We start from the raw sequence: 21,630 nt of genomic DNA, 5'->3' as shown, positions 1-21,630 counted from the left end.
ATCAAAGGCCAACTCTAAGGCCCTAGCCCAAGATATAATCTAAAGGTGCCACCTAGGCAGTGGCATAAATTTAGAGGCACATAAAAAAAGTAACTGGAATCAATAAAATTGATAGGGAAGAATTCCTAAAACCTGGTACTTCAAGAATGAGAAGTCATAGATTTAAGCAAACTAAACAAAGCTGCCAAAGAAATATAATCAAATTCACTTTCGCAAGCAGAGTGGTAGACGGTTGGAACAAGTGAGAAGCTGGTGGAGGCCAAAACCGTCACTATTTTCAAAGTGTTGTATGACAGTGCGGTGGGAAGACGGGACTCCATCTTGTAACTACACTTAGGTAATTATTTAAGTAATTATAGAAAGATGGTACAGTCCTGGTCCTAAGATAATCAGTGCCAGAGAAAGAAACCCAGGAAGACAGTCAAATCAGATGTCAGACACATGCAGACAAATGTATATTATGCCTTGAAGCAAGTACTAAAAAAAAATCTGCAGAACTAACCAGCAAAATGATTGACAGCTTAGCAACAAATGAGGGCTGTCATCGTGGCCTAACTCTTGTGGTGGAAGGTACTGTCATCTGGTGGTAATTGGGGTTATAGCTGGTTGCTAATTTGTAGTTTAGAGCTATAATTCAATATTTTGGTGATTCCTATTACCAGTTTTATGAAGTTCATAGCAATTTGTTTTGTGACTTTGCTTTCCAACAAGTGGTTATTCCATGGTGGATTGATACACTCCACTGTCTATTCTCTGCTAACTGCATAGCAAAATGTTAGTTTGAAAAGTATTGTACATATCATGGTGGTGAGAAAAAATGACTTAAGAGCCTGGGGAGTGACTAGTCCTGAGTGGACCATTTATGCTATGGCTTAGACGAACGTGCACTTTTTAAGAATTATCAGTGTACGTATTTTTATTTTTATTAATTTTGGTTGTTTTTAATATGATCTTAATTTCATTAAATGTAGAATCATTTGGTGTAAAAAAAAAAAAAAAAAAAAAAAAAAAATTGGTATTCAACTACAGCATTTCTTTTTCTTTTATAGGTGACTACATATTTTACACCTGTATATATAAATTATTTGTACAAATATAATTATATTTGCTCTAATTTATTTGGTTTAAATGAACATTATGACAAGTTATGAAATGTGATTATATCAGTGAATTTTGTTTTTAATACAGTTGCCTATTACTGCTTATACTAGGATTATTATTCTGCACACATTATTTCATTGTATTAGTGACATTGTTCTTAAAGCATTAACTGTACATATATAGCTCACAGCAGTCATACTACCCATGTCCAGGAATAAGCCATATAAGCTGCTGCAGTAATTAAAAGGTCACATAAACTAGGTCAATACTCGAACATGCATATCGCAAGACTAAATTTAACTATCTTCCTTACAACATGATAGACCATTCTGGGTTTCTCACCACCCCATCCAATATTTAGAGTATGACGTGCAGAATCTTCCTCACACCACCCTGACCACTAAAGTTCTTGATACTTTTGCCTTTAGAAAACATGAAGTTAGTGCATAAAATAATTCTTAATATTGTTTGGATAATGTAGTAAACAAATGCCCCTCTCTCTCGATTGCATAATTCAGTAATAACCTATGAACATTGTGAGGTTTCTTTGATGGCCTTTATTGTTATACAGCCATGTTTACATTCTGATTAGTTAGAAAGGGCACACATGCATGATAGACACCAGTATAATGCTCTGGATATAAAGTTGTTGCTTTTTATATAACTGAAGTCACAGCATTTTCTAATGTGTGAAACCAAAACAGTTTTGAGCACTGATACGTAGTTTCCTGGCATAAAAACATTGAGCGTGATTTTTTCATTTAATGTTACATTACAGTATGTTGTCATGCAAGTTGCTCAGTTCATGGACTCTTATAAAACCTAGACCCATCCTTACAAATTACAATTCCTTTAGAGTCCTTAGGGTTTATTTCGCCAAGATGACCTAAGCAGATTCGTATATTTAAATTAGTTTTTGCTTTTAAACAGTTGGTAATAAATCAATCAATCTTGTTAAATATCATTTGTATTAGGCCATTTTAATATGAATTGAGGTGGTTAGTTTGGAGCACAGATCCAAGTGAATCTGAGAAGGGTACAGCAGTAATCTGGAGACTAATGTGTATTAATATACTGCAAGATATACTAATACACGTTTTTCTTTTACAGCAGATTGCTGTAAAAGAGCAGCTGGTGATCAGTTATTTGTCAAAACTAAGATGAGGGAATTTTTTAAAGAACTGTCCTATTCATTGTTTATGCATTTACAGTATATTCAAACCATATTATCTTACAATGGCTGCCATTTCACCTATTTCTTTACCGCATCTTTCTGGTGGTGTGTCGCACATTCCAAAGCTGGACATCAACAAATCCAAGGCAGGTTTCTCTTTTGGGTTCTTTAGGTGGCTGTCAAGTTTAAGGATTTTGTATATATATTGCTAAAACAAAAACAAAAAATTATAGTGGATAAGCCATTTAACAGGATGTCTTAATGAAGAGCTAAAGATAGTTATCTTTTGAGGACGGTGTCAGTCTTGCACTGCATCTCTGAAAATAGACCTTGAACAAAATAGTGTCTAGACCCAGCTGTTGAGGAAGGTAGTTAATTAATGACTTCTACCATCAGGGTGCAGGGGCAAAGCTCTGATGGAAGATATAAAGGATTGTATTCAATGAGACAAGTATTCTGTACAGTCTAAAGTTCAATGCAAGACACTTTTTGGTTTGAAAAATGGTTTATTTCTCAGCTCTTTGTATTTTTTTTAATCATTTACTTCATGAATTTACAGAATACACATTAATTAACTGTTTTAATTTGTGCTGTTTTTGACAAGCCTTTATTTTAATCTATATTTATAAAATTATGTAATGCTACACAAACAATTTTATTTATTGGTTTATTTGTCAAAACTGAATTACAGGCACTGCTTGATGTAGATGGTTTTGTTCCTGTACTAGCTTAAAACTTCCATCTAAAACTGTTGTGTGGTGACAATTTTAATTTCTTCATTTTGCTTAATTCACTTACTTATTACTTGCCGTGTTGAAGTTGTCTGGGATTCTTTTATTGCGTGTCATGAGGAAGGGAAGGGGGGGGATACTTGCAACCATGGTGCCATGGATGTTTCAGCAAAACTTTGCTTGTTCATAGTCTCCTGTGGTACTGTATGTTAAACATTGCTTAACATGCTGATTGAGTGCTCAGAGTCCAGAATTGTAGCTCAAACAATAGGTCTTGCTAATAATCCTTGATGTGATTCACACACATACTGTAATTAGATATATACTATGCAGTAGACTGGTTGGTATGGATTACTCCTGGAAGTTATGTCATGGAGAATGTCAAATGTGCATTCCCTGCATGCCCCACTAATGGCTTGGCTCAGGCTACACTCTCCCTACACTCTTTTAATCTCTCCATTTTCTTTATCTAACCATTCCTTTGCAAGTTTTTTTTCCTTCACTTAATAGGTTTTTTTTTTTTTCTTTTTTTTTTTTTTTTTTTTACTTATTTGTACTGTGTGCACTGCTATCAACTGTGGCAACCCCCTGAAAGATGGAGAGTTGTCCAAGGAAATGTAACGCTCACAATTTATGTAGTGTGGATTTCTCTGGTGATGGACTGGTTGTGTGTACCCGCCTAGTTGTGCTTGTGGGGGTTGAGCTTTGGCTCTTTGGTCCCGCCTCTCAACCGTCAATACACTGGTGTACAGATTCCTGAGCTTCTCGAGCTCTATCGTATCTACATTTGAAACTGTGTATGGAGTCAGCCTCCACCATATCACTGCCTAATGCATTCCATCTGCTAACTACTGAAAAAGTTGGCTCATTTGTGGTACTCAGTTTCCACCTGTGCCCCTTTGTGTATGACCCGTGTTAAACAGTTTATCCTTGTCTACCCTGTCAATTCCTGAGTATTTTGTAGGTAGTGATCATGCCTCCCCTTACTCTTTTGTCTTCTAACGTCGTGAGATGCATTTCACGCAGCCTTTCCTTGTAGCTTATGCCTCTCAGTTCTTGGACTAGCCTAGTAACATAACTCTAAACTTTTTCCAGCTTTGTCTTGTGTTTGACAAGGTACGGGCTCCATGCTGAGGCCGCATACTCCAGGATTGGTCTTGCATGTGTGGTATACAAGGTTCTGAATGATTCCTTACACAGGTTCCTAAAGGCAATTCCGATGTTAGCCAGCCTTGTGTACATCACAGATGTTCTAAAATTTTTATGTGGGATTTGGCAAACAGGTTTGGTGTGATATCCACTCCTAGATCTTTTTCTCTGCCCGTTTCATGAAGGACTTCATCTTCCATTCGGTATCCAGTGTCTGGCCTCCTGTTTCCACTGCCTAGTTTCATTACTTTACATTTACTCAGGTTGAATATTAGTAGCCATTTGTTGGACAATTCATTCAGTTTGTCTAGGTCATCTTGTAGCCTCATACCATCTTCCTCTGTCTTAATCCTCCTCATAATTTTTGCATCAACAAACAATGAGAGGAACGATTCTAAATACTCTGAGAGAGAATTTACATATCAGAAACAGTACTGTATATGTCCAAGGACTGAATCCTGTGGGACTCGCCTGGTGACGCTTCGCCAATCTGAGACCTCACCCCTCACAGTGTCTCACTGTCTTCTGTTGCTTGGGTACTTCCTTATCCAATGGAGTACCTTACCTTTCACTCCTGCCTGCATCTCCAGCTTTTGCACTAGTCTCTTGTGTGTTACTGTGTCAAATGGTACTAACCTGTGTGTGTGTGTGTATATGTATATATATGGAAAGATATGGAGTCCAAAATGTAATGACTGTTGAGGAGCACATACCCATGTGGTTTAAGCATGTTTGATTTATAAAAATGAGTGTTAGAAGAGAGGGGTGAAGATGAAGAGTGATTATGGTCAAATGAGGTGGATGTAGCAAGCAGTATAGTGTAATGTTGAGTGTGTATATCGAGTGTGTCAGAACTGTGATGTAGCAAAACATGAAGGCAGGATGGCAACCATTTGTATGAAAGAGGTAAATGTATTTGTACTCTTTTTGGCATATAAAGAGCACTATACACCTCGTAGGGGTTCTGCTGTGGATTACTACTACCTATTAATTACCTGAGTGAAGTTACAGGATGAGAGCTAAGCTCGTGGTGTCTTGTATTCTCAATAATGTCATATGCTGCATTGAAGCTACTGATGCTTTTGGTATCCACTGCCTTCTCACTCAAATTGTTCCAACAGTATACAACTGTTTAGGGGTAGTGGTGCTTATAAGTTATGCTGTGTAGTGTGGATGACATGACTATTGGACAAGTGCTTTATTTAATGCCAGTTAACCTTCTTGCACTATATTATTGCTCTTTTTCCTCCACCCCCATTAAAGTGCGATATGGAGTAAAGAAAATTATATAAATACAATAAGTGGTAATTATAACTGCTGACAATTCCTCTAAAACTGCAAACTACTAAGTATGAATTATCTTGGGCAGGGAGGAAACTTTACCAATTATTCTTAGTAAAGTTCTTGGGAGGCTTTCAATTACAGACTCGAGAGCAAGAGACTTGTACCTATGTATTTTTTAATTATGGAAAACGTTTCATAAGTGAATGCTTGCTATACATAACCATTTTTTTTTAATATACTGTATAAAGAGGAAAGCTTTAATTAATTTTTTTATCAGGATGAAACTCGATGCTTGGTTAAGGTTAATTGACTTAAAAATTTTAGGGAAAGATGTGTTTGAGTTGGGGAAGATTCTGCATGGGCTGCTGTATTTTGAATGTGGGCAGTGACAAAAGTGAACACAACAGCTATATGAATATGTAATTTTTTCCTTCATTTGCCGTATGCTTCTTGGCTTTAAATGAGTGAAGTTTACCTTAATTTTCCTGATGACCACCGTCACCAATAGCCCTGTCGCGGACAGGAAACCTGTGGCTTGTGAAGGATCCCCATTTTTTGTCTGACGAGTTATTAATATTTGAACAGATTTGTGGCCTGATAAGGACTGTTCGAGAATTACACACCGTGATGCGTGTGTTGGAAGCCCACTTCATCCGGCTTTGAAAAAACCAACTCTTAGTTCACTGGTCATAATTCATAAGACTTTCTTTTAGCATGTGCAATATTCTTAATTGGCATTTATTAATTACAAGCAGGACAGGTTTTGAGGAATAACTTAAGTAGGTTTGTGCATCATTCCGTCAAGAAATGCTTATTATTGATTATGCATTTTTGCAAGTTCTTAGGCCTGTTTATTTCAAAATTGCATATAATTGTTTGTTTGGTAATTGTTATGGAGACCGTGAACTAATGCTTACAATTTAGCCAACTTGGACTGTCAATGGAAAATCTGTTAGCACTTTGAGTTTCCATGGCTGCGGGGTCATGCATGATTACTGCTGCTGATCTTTTAGTGTACATAAATGAGCTTCTTGATCTTGCTGCACCCCTCCCTCGATTTCCCAATTCCTTCCCCTCCCCTCCATAAAAAGGAGGGGGAGGGGGAAGCGCTGGAAATATTTTAAACAATGATAAGTCTGAAGCACTTATTATGGTATACAGTATTTTGAAAATGAATTTCTTGATTAATTGGTCCATATAACTAAGAGATTCTCATATTACTATAATAAATCTTCGGGGATGACTACATTATTTTTTATTGGTGAATAGTGCTTTAATCCAGTGGATAAAAATTACTTTTCAGTTATGGAATTTATAGTACTGCTTATCATGTTTTTTTCTGCAACATGGTTTGAGACCCTTCCAACTGGTGGTGTACATTGGCTCAAATATGAAACATCTAATAGACAAAATTATACATTTAGAGAAATAGACTTGGTAGTAGCTATAATACCAGCACTATCACCAGTAATACACACAAGTAAAGATTGCAGCAGCATGCGGGAATCTGGCAACCATAAGAAGTGTTTAAAATTGTACGAGACTACTGTACTTCCAAATTTATTTTACATAAACTACATCAAACAAGAATTAAATGTGCATCTTCAAGCACAAAAAGATAGCAAAATAGTTATGTAGTAAGTCTAGTGCTAGAATTGATAAGCTGTAAAACCCTGTTTAAAAACTTGATCTGATGACTTAAATGAAGAGTTAACTAGATATGATTATTGCTTACCAAATATTGAGAGGAATAGTCAAAGTGGACAGAGATAACCATTTTCAATTTAACCACAGCACTGCGCAGAGCGCCTTGAGGCACTAAATCGAGGGTGCACAGAGCACCTCATGGCGATCGAAGGTATAGCTTAGGATTCAAAACTCCCACAGGTATACAGGGTTCACATCAGCTTCCTCAGGGCTCTAGTAAACAGATGCAATTAAAAAAAAAAAATCGTGGGCAACATTCCCGAGTGTGAGAGCCTCGGTACTGAGTGAGCAACCAAGGCTGGCTCATACAGCATGAGCTAACGGCACTGCTGTTCAGCTTGTGACCACAGCATCGCCTAATAATGTCAAAGTATATATGTAACGTATTATTTAGCCATGATAGTATTACAGAAGAGCCTGACTATGATAAAGACTGTGTACAATGTTCAGACATCAGTGAACACAATGCAGTTCAAGATGTTCGCAGCGCTAGCCACAGCACACTGCTATTGTTTGGTCCATCTAAAAATCTTGGAACAACTTCTTTTGTTCCTTTACAAAATAAACTTGTGGAAAATTATTCATTTACAGGATTTAGTGACCAGGATTTTGATAATAGCAGGATTGTGGTTATAATTAGTGATGTGCATAGTATGATGGGAGGAGGAATCTTGGTGAGGAGGGAGGGAGGTAGCATTAGCTGGCTGGTTTGTAGCAGCCACTCTCGTTGTTTGAACTCACCATACCAGCTTAGTGGTTCACTATGGTGAACACAAATGTAGATACCTGTACTTATTACACTATACACACACATTATATATAACAACAAAAGGAGTATGTTGGGAGGAGCCATTTTGGTGAGGGAGGTGTTGGCAAGGGAGTAAGTGAGGCTGTCGTCTGCTAGCTGCTGTCACTTGTCTTGCAGTTTTTGTGGCCATTATGTTGTTTGGACACCATATCAGCTTAGTTGTACAGTTATGGTGAACAAAACATGTAGATACTTACATATAACATGTGTAAATAGTGTAATAAAAACAATAACAGTATGGTGGTAGGAGGAATGTTGGCGAGTGAGGTGGCGTCTGCTAGATGCTGTGTCGTGGGCACTCTTGTTATTTGAACTCGCCATACCAAGTTATAGTTCGTTATGGTGAACACGTGTGTAGATAGGTATATACAACATGTATATATAGTGCAATAACGGCAAAAACACTGATCGTAGAATATAATATACTGTACATGTCACACCCCATAATTTTGAGCATAGCTATGTTTCCCACATTGAACTATATAAATTCCTCAAATTACACACTCTTGAATAATATTACAGCAAAAACCCTGAGGAGAAACAAATGAGAAACTATCAAAATAATTGTGAAAAATTATATTCGCGGCAACTGCCACGCCACAGGGTGGCGAGTTTCAACAACCTCTTTCTTCAATGCATTCCACTTCCAATCATCAGTACAAGGAATGAGAACTTCCTCATATCTCGATTCAGTTGTGTCCAACTGCCACGATGTCACCTCATCCTACACCTCTCTAATCTAAATAGGCTCCCTTTATCCGCTATTTTATTCCTCTCAAGATCTTGTACATAGTTTTATCATATATCTTTTCTGAGGGTGAGTTTTTCCAACTTGTCAGTATAGCTGAGGCCTCTCAATTATCATACTAATCTAGTTGCACACCTCTGAACTTTTATGAATTTCTGTATATGCTTCACTAGAGGTTGGTTCCAGGCTATAGCTACATATTCAAGTAATGATCTCACATAGGCAACATGTAACGACTTGAAAGCCTCCTTGTTTAGAGTCTTGAATGATATTCTTGGTTGCTAATTTCCCTTATGCTGCTGATGGTAAACATATGGGAAGTTAGTGCATAAGAGCTTTTGGTGTTTGTGTTGATATTGTCTACTACCAGGTCGTCTTCTCTTATTGGTTCTTGTAATTTCCTTCCTCTTATGGTATAGTTAAATTCAGGTCTTTTATCTCCCTTACCCATTTTACTACACCTGAATTTTGTCCATGTAACACCCAGTAGTCCTCATAAGTTCTTACTCTCCTCATTAACTTTGCATCATCTACAAACATCAACATGAATGCAAATTTAGTTATTAATAATGGTAGGAAAAAGGGGGGTTATGTGAAGAATTTTTGTTTTACGTAAATTTTTTGTTTTCCTTCCACCTTGTACTGTTGAATGAAGATGCCTTATACATTGTTATGACAAATGTTCTACCTTTATGTTGTAATTCTATGAAATGGATTAACAGTTTAATTAATGTAGAAACAAGTTTATATACTGTACATATATTCAAAGTTATCGGGCAGGATTTAGACGAACACCAGTTTTCAGAGCTTATCGACTTGACTAGATGAAATACGTGATATTAGCTAGGTCTCATTTATGTACAAATTTTATTAAGCTTTTGCACTTGCAGTTTTGTTAATTCATTTGATGAGTGACCACAGCTTTCTGCAAGTGATATGAAAGTGCATTGCTAGGCAGTCGAGGTATATTTTCAAGCAGGAGAAATTAATCTTATCAGTTGGAAAAATTGTTGCAACTATTATTGAAAGTAAGACTCGGTCTGCTGCTGAAAGTTGATCCAACATCCTTCATGGCTGGGCATGTGCCGATTTAAAATTTGTTCATTAATTCTGCTAAGTGTCATTTATGTGAATGCAACGTTACTTTGTCATGTTACCCCCATGATAAATGTTACTTGTGTGAAGTCTTGTATCAATACTGGACATGCACGGGGAAATCACAAGGACGTGATGTACTGTATCTGAGAAAATAACGATGCCGTGCGATGGAATTGAATCCAATCAGTAGTGTGCGCGCCTGGAGAATTCAAGGGTGTGGATTCAGTCCCATAGTACAGCATCAATATATTCTCATACTGCACATAATTTGGCCAGGTAATGACTGATGAAGGTAGCCGAGGGTTTCCTAAAAGTTTGAGTGTAAACAACTGGCAGCTTTGTATCATCAGTCTGGCTGCTGGGTTCCAAAGTCATGTTTGTTATTATTGCTGTTAGATCTTTGATACTTGATGATAGTGATATTTTTACATAACTGAAGTGCCTGAAAAGGATATTTGCATGTTGTATTTGGCATAAGTTATAAAGTTTTGTAGAATCAGATAAAACTAGTTTTTAGCAACTTGACATAATAGCTTAAAGTCTGCTGATAATTTTTCATTCTGCTCATAGGTGCAAAACACAGCTTAGATTTTTATGGGGATAATTTATACTTATCGGGGAGAATTTTAATTTATAAAAAATCCTTAACTTTCCGTGATTATTCAATACAGGTATATAAATACAACCCCCCCCCCCCCTACCCCCTACAACACTCTCCCCTACCTCTAACAGCACTCCCCCCCCAAACTCCCCAATGGTGCCCAACTACTTGAGCTGGACAGTAGAGCGACGGTCTCGCTTCATGCAGGTCGGCATTCAATCCCCGACCATCCAAGTGGTTGGGCATTGTTCCTTCCCCCCCCGTCCAATCCCAAATCCTTATCATGACTCCTTCCCAGTGCTATACAGTTGCAACGGCTTGCCGCTTTCTCCTCAAAGTTCCCTTCCCCCCCTCCATGCAACACCACCTCCCCCACACAACACCACCTTCCCCACACAACACCACCTTCCCCACACAACACCACCTTCCCCACACACCACCACCTTCCCCACACAACACCACCTTCCCCACACACCACCACCTTCCCCACACAACACCACCTTCCCCACACAACACCTCCTTCCCCACACAACACCTCCTTCCCCACACAACACCTCCTTCCCCACACAACACCTCCTTCCCCACACAACACCTCCTTCCCCACACAACACCTCCTTCCCCACACAACACCTCCTTCCCCACACAACACCTCCTTCCCCACACAACACCTCCTTCCCCACACAACACCTCCTTCCCCACACAACACCATCCTTCCCCACACAACACCACCTTCCCCACACAACACCTCCTTCCCCACACAACACCTCCTTCCCCACACAACACCTCCTTCCCCACACAACACCTCCTTCCCCACACAACACCACCTTCCCCACACAACACCTCCTTCCCCACACAACACCTCCTTCCCCACACAACACCTCCTTCCCCACACAACACCTCCTTCCCCACACAACACCTCCTTCCCCACACAACACCTCCTTCCCCACACAACACCTCCTTCCCCACACAACACCTCCTTCCCCACACAACACCTCCTTCCCCACACAACACCTCCTTCCCCACACAACACCACCTTCCCCACACAACACCTCCTTCCCCACACAACACCTCCTTCCCCACACAACACCACCTCCCCCACACAAGAGACGGAGACGGGACAGAAAAATTAGGAAAGGCGGTGGCGTTGCTGTGCTGGTAAAAGAACACCTAAAGGTGAAGGAAATAATGACTGCCAATCCACAAGAAGTTGACATAATAGCACTAGAGATCTGCTATGAGGATGATAAACTAATGATGATAAATGCATATAGTCCACCGCCAAGCAGCACATGGTCAAAGGAGGAGCTAGATAGTAAACGTGAAGGTCTTATAACAATAATGAGAGAGATTATAGCGAGAGCGGATAACGATAGATCACGACTGTTGATAGTCGGTGACTTCAACTTGAAATCCATAGACTGGGAAGCATATGAAGCTAAAACAGAAGATTTTTGGACCTGTAAATTTGTAGACCTCATCCTGGAAACATTCTTGTATCAACATGTTAAACAAGCTACGAGGATGAGGGAAGGGGACGTTCCCTCCATGCTAGATTTGATATTTACCAGGAAGGAGGAAGAGATATTTGACATTCAGTACCTTCCTCCCTTGGGTAAAAGTGACCATGTCTTTTTGGGAATAAAGTATGCAATGCGTTATAAGCTGGAAGAAAATAAGGAGGTTGAAGCAGTTGAAAAACCAGACTTCAGGAGAGGACATTATGGTGACCTTAGAAATTTTTTTAGTGAGTATAATTGGACAGACTTGATGCTAGGCAAGGAAGTGAATGAGATGTATGGCAAGTTTTGTGAAATATATGATAAAGGTACAAAAAAATTTATACCAAAACAGAGATGCAGAACTAGGAAACAGGATTGGTTCAATAGAAATTGCGAGAGGGCTAGAGACCGAAAGACACAAAAATGGAATCAATACAGGAAGAGGCCGAACCCCCAAACATACCAGCGATACAAAGATGCGAGAAACAACTACACGGCAGTGAGGAGAGAGGCAGAAAGAAATTTTGAAAAAGGGATTGCGGACAAATGTAAAACAGAACCAGGTCTATTCTATAAATTCATAAACAACAAATTGCAGGTAAAGGATAATATTCAGAGGTTGAAAATGGGAAATAGATTCACGGAAGATGAAAAGGAAATGTGTGAAACACTAAACGAAAAGTTCCAAAGTGTGTTTGTACAAAATGAAATCTTTAGGGAACCAGATACAATAAGAATTCCAGAGAACAACATAGAACACATAGAGGTGTCTAGAGACGAAGTGGAAAAAATGCTCAAGGAGCTCGGTAAGAACAAAGCAGCTGGCCCAGATGGCGTTTCACCATGGGTTCTGAGAGAATGTGCATCTGAGCTCAGCATTCCACTTCACCTGATCTTTCAGGCATCCCTGTGTACAGGAATCGTAGCAGACGGGTGGAAACAGGCTAACATAGTTCCAATCTACAAAAGTGGCAGCAGGGAAGACCCCCTCAATTATAGACCTGTATCATTGACAAGTGTAATAGTGAAAGTATTGGAAAAACTAATCAAAACTAAATGGGTAGAACACCTAGAGAGAAATGATATAATATCAGACAGACAGTATGGTTTTCGATCTGGAAGATCCTGTGTATCGAATTTACTCAGTTTCTATGATCGAGCCACAGAGATATTACAGGAAAGAGATGGTTGGGTTGACTGCATCTATCTGGACCTAAAAAAGTCTTTCGACAGAGTTCCACATAAGAGGTTGTTCTGGAAACTGGAAAATATTGGAGGGGTGACAGGTAAGCTTCTATCATGGATGAAAAATTTTGACTGATAGAAAAATGAGGGCAGTAATCAGAGGCAATGTATCAGAATGGAGAAATGTCACAAGTGGAGTACCACAGGGCTCAGTTCTTGCACCAGTGATGTTTATTGTGTACATAAATGATCTACCAGTTGGTATACAGAATTATATGAACATGTTTGCTGATGATGCTAAGATAATAGGAAGGATAAGAAATTTAGATGACTGTCATGCCCTTCAAGAAGACCTGGACAAAATAAGTATATGGAGCACCACTTGGCAAATGGAATTTAATGTTAATAAATGTCATGTTATGGAATGTGGAATAGGAGAACATAGACCCCACACAACCTATATATTATGTGAGAAATCTTTAAAGAATTCTGATAAAGAAAGAGATCTAGGAGTGGTTCTAGATAGAAAACTATCACCTGAGGACCACATAAAGAATATTGTGCAAGGAGCCTATGCTATGCTTTCTAACTTCAGAATTGCATTTAAATACATGGATGGCAATATACTAAAGAAATTGTTCATGACTTTTGTTAGGCCAAAGCTAGAATATGCAGCTGTTGTGTGGTGCCCATATCTTAAGAAGCACATCAACAAACTGGAAAAGGTGCAAAGACATGCTACTAAGTGGCTCCCAGAACTGAAGGGCAAGAGCTACGAGGAGAGGTTAGAAGCATTAAATATGCCAAAACTAGAAGACAGAAGAAAAAGAGGTGATATGATCACTACATACAAAATAGTTACAGGAATTGATAAAATCGACAGGGAAGACTTCCTGAGACCTGGAATTTCAAGAACAAGAGGTCATAGATTTAAACTAGCTAAACACAGATGCCGAAGAAATATAAGAAAATTCACCTTCGCAAATAGTGGTAGACGGTTGGAACAAGTTAAGTGAGAAGGTGGTGGAGGCCAAGACCGTCAGTAGTTTCAAAGCGTTATATGACAAAGAGTGCTGGGAAGACGGGACACCACGAGCGTAGCTCTCATCCTGTAACTACACTTAGGTAATTACAACACCTCGCCCCCCATGCAACACCCCCCCCCCATGCAACACCCCCCCCCCCATGCAACACCCCCCCCCCATGCAACACCCCCCCCCCCATGCAACACCCCCCCCCCATGCAACACCCCCCCCATGCAACACCCCCCCATGCAACACCCCCCCCATGCAACACCCCCCCCATGCAACACCCCCCCCATGCAACACCCCCCATGCAACACCCCCCCCATGCAACACCTCCCACACCATAACCCCCCCTCCCACAGGTCCTGACAGTTGGGTGGACAGCGTTTCGGATTCGTAGTCCTGAGGTTCTGGGTTCGATCCCCGGTTGAGGCGGAAACAAATGGGGAGAGTTTTTCACCCTGATGCCTCTGTTACCTAGCAGTAAATAGGTACAGTACCTGGGAGTTAGACAGCTGCTACTGGGCTGCTTCCTGGGGGTGTGTAACAAAAAGGAGGCCTGGTCGAGGACCAGGTCGTCGAGGTTGCTAAGCCCCAAAATCATCTCAAGATAACCTCATGAGAACCACTATAACCCCCTCCAACACCATAACCCTCCCTCCCCCCCCCCACACCATAACCCTCCCTCCCCCCTCACACCATAACCTTCCCCCCCCCCTCCCACACCTATAACCCTCCCTCCCCCTCTCACCATAACCCTTCCCCCCCCCCTCACACTATAACCTTCCCCCCCCCTTCTCACTATAACCCTCCCCCCCTTCTCACTATAACCCTCCCCCCCTTCTCACTATAACCCTCCCCCCCTTCTCACTATAACCCTCCCCCCCTTCTCACTATAACCCTCCCCCCTCCCACTATAACCCTCTCCCCTCCCACTATAACCCTCCCCCCTCCCACCCTAACCCTCCCCCTCCCACCCTAACCCTCCCCCCTCCCACCATAACCCTCCCACCATAACCCTCCCCCCTCCCACCATAACCCTCCCCCCCTCCCACCATAACCCTCCCCCCCTCCCACCATAACCCTCCCCCCCTCCCACCATAACCCTCCCCCCCCCTTCCACCATAACCCTCCCCCCCCTCCCACCATAACCCTCCCCCCCCCCTCCCACCATAACCCTCCCCCCCCTCCCACCATAACCCCCCCCCCCTCCCACCATAACCCTCCCCCCTCCCACCATAACCCTCCCCCCCTCCCACCATAACCCTCCCCCCTCCCACCATAACCCTCCCCCCCTCCCACCATAACCCTCCCCCCCTCCCACCATAACCCTCCCCCCTCCCACCATAACCCTCCCACCATAACCCTCCCCCCCCCTCCCACCATAACCCTCCCCCCCCTCCCACCATAACCCTCCCCCCCCTCCCACCATAACCCTCCCCCCCCTCCCACCATAACCCTCCCCCCCTCCCACCATAACCCTCCCCCCCCTCCCACCATAACCCTTCCCCCCCCCTCCATCTAACCCTTCCCCCCCCCTCCATCTAACCCTTCCCCCCCTCCCACCATAACCCTCCCCCCCCCCTCCCACATAACCCTCCCCCCCCCTCCCACCATAACCCTCCCCCCTCCCACCATAACCCTTCCCCCCCTCCCACCATAACCCTTCCCCCCCCCTCCATCTAACCCTTCCCCCCCCCCTCCATCTAACCCTTTCCCCCCCCTCCATCTAACCCTTCCCCCCCCTCTATCTAACCCTTGCCCCCCCCACTAACCCTTCCCCCCCCCTCCCACTAACCCCTTCCCCCCCCCTCCCACTAACCCTTCCCCCCCCTCCCACTAACCCTTCCCCCCTCCCACTAACCCTTTTCCCCCCTCCCACTAACCCTTTTCCCCCCTCCCACTAACCCTTCCCCCCCCCCTCCCACTAACCCTTCCCCCCCCCTCCCACTAACCCTTCCCCCCCCTCCCACTAACCCTTCCACTAACCCTTCCCCCCTCCCCTCCCACTAACCCTTCCCCCCTCCCCTCCTACTAACCCTTCCACTAACCCTTCCCCCCACCCTTCCCCCCTCCCACTAACCCTTCCCCCCTCCCACTAACCCTTCCCCCCCTCCTCCCACTAACCCTTCCCCCCCTCCTCCCACTAACCCTTCCCCCCCTCCTCCCACTAACCCTTCCCCCCCTCCTCCCACTAACCCTTCCCCCCTCCTCCCACTAACCCTTCCCCCCCCCCACCATAACCCTCCCCCCTCCTCCCACTAACCCTTCCCCTCCCTCCCACGCTAAAAAAACAAAGGTGCCGAAAAGTATTAAAAAGTTATCTTTTGCAAACGAGTGGTAGACGGTTAAAACAAAAGTGAGAAAGTTGTGGAGGCCAAAACCATCAGTAGTTTCAAAGCATTATTTGACAGTGTACTGGGAAGAGTTGACACCACAAGTGTAGCTCTCATCCTGTAACTATACTTAGGTAATTACACACACTCCCTCCCCACCTGCTGGCCCCCCCTTTCCCCTCTCTTCCCTCTGCCCAACATCCCCCCCCACACTCCCATTCCCCTGCCCCCACACTCCCATTCCCCTGCCCCCACACTCCCATTCCCCTGCCCCCACACTCCCATTCCCCTGCCCCCACACTCACTCTCCCCCTTTTCCTCTCTCCTCCCCCTTTTCTCACACTCTCCCCTTCCCTTTTTCTCTCACTCCCCTCCTTACATTTTTCCCCTCACACTCCCTCTCACACACCCACCTCCACTCTCTCTCTCTCCCTTTTCCTCTCACTCCCTAAACAATTCAAGAAGATTCTTCATGCTCTACTTTAATTTAAATACTGTACAGAAATAAGTGTACTAGATATGGTAAACATAGGCATATAAGCAGTAAGAATTAAGCCAATGTTAACATCATTTTCTGCCCTCCCAATATTTGACACCATTACAGATATTGAGACCATTCAATCATATAAATGCTTGTCTTTATATCTCTGTAATAATTTTGTTTTAATAATTCATTTTTTTGGCAGCTGCTTCTCCACCAGTGAAGGAGGGTGAGGCAGGCTACAAGGACTGGGTCTTCATCAACTATACCTACAAGCGGTTTGAAGGTCTTACTCAGAGAGGTCTCATACGTCCATAGGACAAGAAATGTGCTTCACTGGATGTGACATGTGGTCCTGGGACAGAAACATGACCCAGACAGTGATTGTATTGTGTGTCATGTGTAAGGTTTGTGACAAACACTTTATCTAGAGCTTGTGATAAGGGTGCAGTGTGATCTTGAATACAACACTTATCATCTTGGCTCTTTTGACCTGAATAGTGGTTTCAATAGTATCTCAACAAGTGCAGTAACACTGAACTCAAATCCTGATGAAATTGTTGCATCCATGCGATGGATGCCTCTTGCAGGGTGACATCTAGGGAAAGGCTGGCGAGTGAAGTAGCAGTCTCAGGATAACAAACTATGCTACATAGTTTCTCAGGTCTTAAGACTCATCTTTATTATTTTTTCAACATTCAGAACAGTGCCACAAAATTATCAGAGAAATATATCAAACCATCTCCCACCTTTTCCCTTATGTTATGGATAGTGTTCACACACCCTACAAATGTGGCACTATGCATAAAGCACATGTATTCTCGTGTGTTGTGCTCTACCCAATTCAGTTGGTAGAGCATCCTCAGCTTGGTCTACTGGTGGATCTACTCACCAGTAGGTGAAGATGTCTTGGTGTTGTACATCACTATCTCCCACTATGTGAGAGATAGTTCTTACATCCTTTCTCATAGGATATTTTTTTATGTCTTTTTATCATTTTTATGATTATGGGACCTAGTAAAGCTATTGTTTTTATTTTTTCAAGCATGATTAGAAACTTGTGTTTCAGTAATCAGTGTGAATATTGCATTATAGTTTTAATGTGATTTTAGCTAAGCCTTACAGCTGATGACAAACTGTGATAGATTCCCAGCAAAACAGTGGTTGAATGTACCCTTCAGTGATATTTTTAGTTTCATCAATTAAGCGTTTCAGTTTTTTTTAATAGTATTATTTGTGCTTTCTTGCACATAAACCAGTGAGATGAAGTTATTCAACACCTTTGGACTGCAGAAAGCAAAGAACATGGATATCCTGAACTGGAAATGAGTGACCCCCAAAATATAATGACCAGGAATTGTATCTCAGATGAATAAGTTGGCATTGCTTATAGTTTAGTATTTACTAATATTTGCCAGTCCTTTTCATTTGTAACTTCTCCATTTCACCTCATATTTTAGTATTTATTTTGTTCATATTGCATCATTTTTATAAAAATGAAAAAGAAGTGGCATATATGAAAACGTTAAGGACTTTGGTTTAGTAATGGTAATATGTTGTTCTTTGTGAAGTGCTACCTTCTCCTTATAAGCCAAGGTTGTGAATGTGCATATTTTGATGGAGGAATAGTTTAGTTTCATTACTGTAGATAAATAATGTGCCCTGTTAACAATAAAGTTATATTTGAATGTAAGCACTGACAGCAGAATATTTTATAGTTCTCAAATAAGTTTTAAAGAAAAGCAAATTTGCAGTATTTACTTGTTTGAGCCACAAAAATATGCATAATCCCACCCCAGTGAATGGTTACATCTTTAGTAAAGTGATTACAGTGATCTTTAACACAGTGATTATTAAAGAAAGCCTATATTAGTGTTAGAAGTTTTAATTTCCAGACACTTTGTGTTAGTACAATATATTGGTATCAAGTGCAATTGGGTTGTCCATGTTAGATTTGTTTTACTTTTGAATAGTAAAATTAAGTGTGTAGATGCAAAGAAAAATTAAATAGTTTTATTTCAAATGATGTTACTTAATGCAGTCTGTAATAAGTTTTAGATATGGTGTTACAGTACCAGTTAAAACTGAAGTAGGAAAGAGGTTTCACTTTAAATATTTTGCGACTTGTAAGTGTGGCTGAAGAGTGGTAAAAGGCCAAACACATACAACTGCTGGTAGGGATTGGGCCATCCCTTGTGTAGATAGCATAACATTTTAGTTCAATGTCTAATGTAATTTATTTTATTGTACATAATCTTTTCTTTAAAAACAAAAAAAATGCATAGATTGTGTCGAGTGTTGTGCATAAGCGGTTGACTGAAATTTGTGATTTAGCATCATTATTTATTTTGAAGCTTGTCTGAGTTAGTTTATAAGTGAAATGTGTTCAGTTTATACCCAAATAATTAAAAATTCAGTTCAGTTCTTTTACTCAGCTGTGAGTATAAACCCAGGAATTAATTTCAAATAGTATTTTATTTGGAAGAATGCAGTTGTAACTGTTAATCTTTAAAATAATTAAGAATAAATTTTGAAAGTGAAATAAAAAAAATTACATTAAAAATATTTTCAAAACTTATTATTTGCATCACACAAATTAAGAGAGTGGTGATGGTGCAAGTGGTTGATACCGACTGCTATTGCTAATGTTGCAGTAGGAATGTGTGTCGTGTTGCATAGGTTTGTGGAGCAAGTAATTCTATTTACCATAACATCTAATTGGCAGATGCAAAATTTGAATTTCATTGTAAATTGCAAGACAGTCTCTGTAAAGATCAAGAAAAGTAGGTTGTGTTTATGACTGTTTAAAATTTACAATGTAACTACAGTCTTGCTAACCACTAAGCCTTAATCCAATTGTTTTTTAGCCTCAGCATAGTGCAGTTCAAGGGTGTATTTCTCAGCATCTAGGTAGATTATACTGTTTTGCTGCAAGTGTATAGTATCTGAATAAAAATACATTCCTCATGATGTAATTAGTGACTAAAAAGATTGCCACATTGTATCTGGCAGTGTACAGTAATCTTTCTTTTTATTGATAAGTAAATCTCCTAAAAACTTTCTAGCTCTCTTGAGAGTGTGTAAGTACCGTCCGTGGGACACATTGTGGAATAAAAGGGTAAAAATATCAATTGATTTAGATTAGTTTGACCTCGGATCACTTAAAGTATTTGAAAATTTGGCAATCCGATTTTTATTTATACATTCTGTATCGTAAAAAAATTGTATTTTTCATGTCTGAATTGTATGTTTCATCAGGTATCATTCTTAGACATAAACTAATACAATTAATCAAACTGCTTTGCCAGAGAAATTATTTTTCCTGCTGATGAAATAGCATGAGATCTAATCTTTGTTTTGAGTTTCTAATGTTCTTACAATACCATTTCCTTCATTGTAATTATAACAGTCATAATAGGCCTGGGAACAGTCATCAGTCTTGCTTCTCAGTGCACAGTAAAATAGTTTTACTACAGATGTAATGTGTAAGAAAAATCAACATTCTGGGATTAGTATCTAAGGTGTAAAGCAGTTGAACACTTAACAATTTACCCTTAACAAATATATTAACTTGCCCATCACCTGAGGAGCCCATCTTATTTGTGTATAACATGTGGCTCCAACCATGGGGTTCCAAGGGAGATCTCGTGTAAATATAGAGAATGCAGTAGCTCCTGTAACTAGTCACCAATAAAAGATAATATAACCTGATTATATTTTTTTATTAGCAACTTTTGTATGTCATTACAAATACATTAAAAATGTATCCATTGTCTTTTAACATTCAGCACTTCACTATTTTGACATCTCTCATGGTTGGTTCCTTGATGTGGTTTCAGTGGTCAGTTGAGTTAATCCTTTGGTTTAAGTTAAGCGAGGCAAAAGACTGTCCTGAGATTTCATGCAACTAGTATGTTTTTACCTACATGGAGTCTCATATATTATACTGCACTTCCCTTTATCAGTTGAATCTACCCAGGAACAGCAGTACCTGTGGGAAAACATGCTTCTTTGGTGAGGGATATGGATTAAATGGGAGGCTGTGTGGAATGGCTGAATCAACAGTTTAGTTTAGCTGGCTGAACTAAATCTGCCCTCACATTGTTGGGAGTAGGAGCTAAGAGAGAGATTCAAGTCATTATTTGGTAATTTTTTGTTGTTCTTGACCAAACCACAACTCAAGCTGGAGAATGCGACCACGTTTTGGTCTGTCCTGGAACATTATCAAGCCTTTTGCTGTTCATCTTCACTGAGACATGTTTAGTGAGTGAGAAGCCCATAATAGTTTTTCCTACAAATTTGCTTCACTGGAGAAAAGCTGGCTTGCAGTCCTATAATTGTTATAGTGAACTTTGACCTATGCTCCAGCTGCCACACTTCTTTACACTTGTTTTATCTGTTGGCTGTCATTACTGCAATTGAACTAGTATACATTGCTGCTAAAGCAACATTTCATATCAATCGCATCTCTCCGAAATTAGTTCCTTGGATTTCAACCTTGTCATATTGCCTTCCATGACAGTTGGAGAAAGGTGGGTTGCAATTATTGATCATAAATTGCATGCAATCCTATCGAATATCTCTTATCCCCCCTAACCCTTCCTCTGCACCTTATTGTCAAAACTGCATTTTTCAATTATCAGTTGCTTGCCATATAAATGCCCTGATTTTCAGGATTGTAAGTTTTACTTTATATAGGCCCA

At 40.8% G+C, this 21,630-nt stretch overlaps 1 protein-coding gene across 8 annotated transcripts in view; it reads left to right on the top strand.

Annotated features, from left to right (window-relative positions):
- trc (Serine/threonine-protein kinase tricornered) overlaps window positions 1-20,638 on the top strand; it is a 148,026-nt gene extending 127,388 nt beyond the window's left edge. For 5 of the 8 annotated variants that reach the window (XM_045725798.2, XM_069300780.1, XM_045725794.2 and 2 more), the window contains 2 exons: window positions 2,401-2,421; window positions 17,133-20,638. In XM_045725798.2, coding sequence (XP_045581754.1) covers window positions 2,401-2,421; window positions 17,133-17,245 — 134 coding nt within the window. In that variant the 3' untranslated portion in view covers window positions 17,246-20,638. The remainder of the gene's footprint in view (window positions 1-2,400; window positions 2,422-17,132) is intronic. The other 3 variants (XM_069300781.1, XM_069300782.1, XM_045725793.2) reach the window with 1 other exon arrangement.
- The last annotated feature ends 992 nt before the right edge of the window (window positions 20,639-21,630 follow it).

Source organism: Procambarus clarkii, chromosome 44 (genome assembly GCF_040958095.1).
Source record: "Procambarus clarkii isolate CNS0578487 chromosome 44, FALCON_Pclarkii_2.0, whole genome shotgun sequence".
Classification (NCBI taxonomy): domain Eukaryota; kingdom Metazoa; phylum Arthropoda; class Malacostraca; order Decapoda; family Cambaridae; genus Procambarus; species Procambarus clarkii.
Note: the sequence above shows the minus strand (reverse complement) of the source record. Positions and strands in the feature narration are given on the sequence as shown.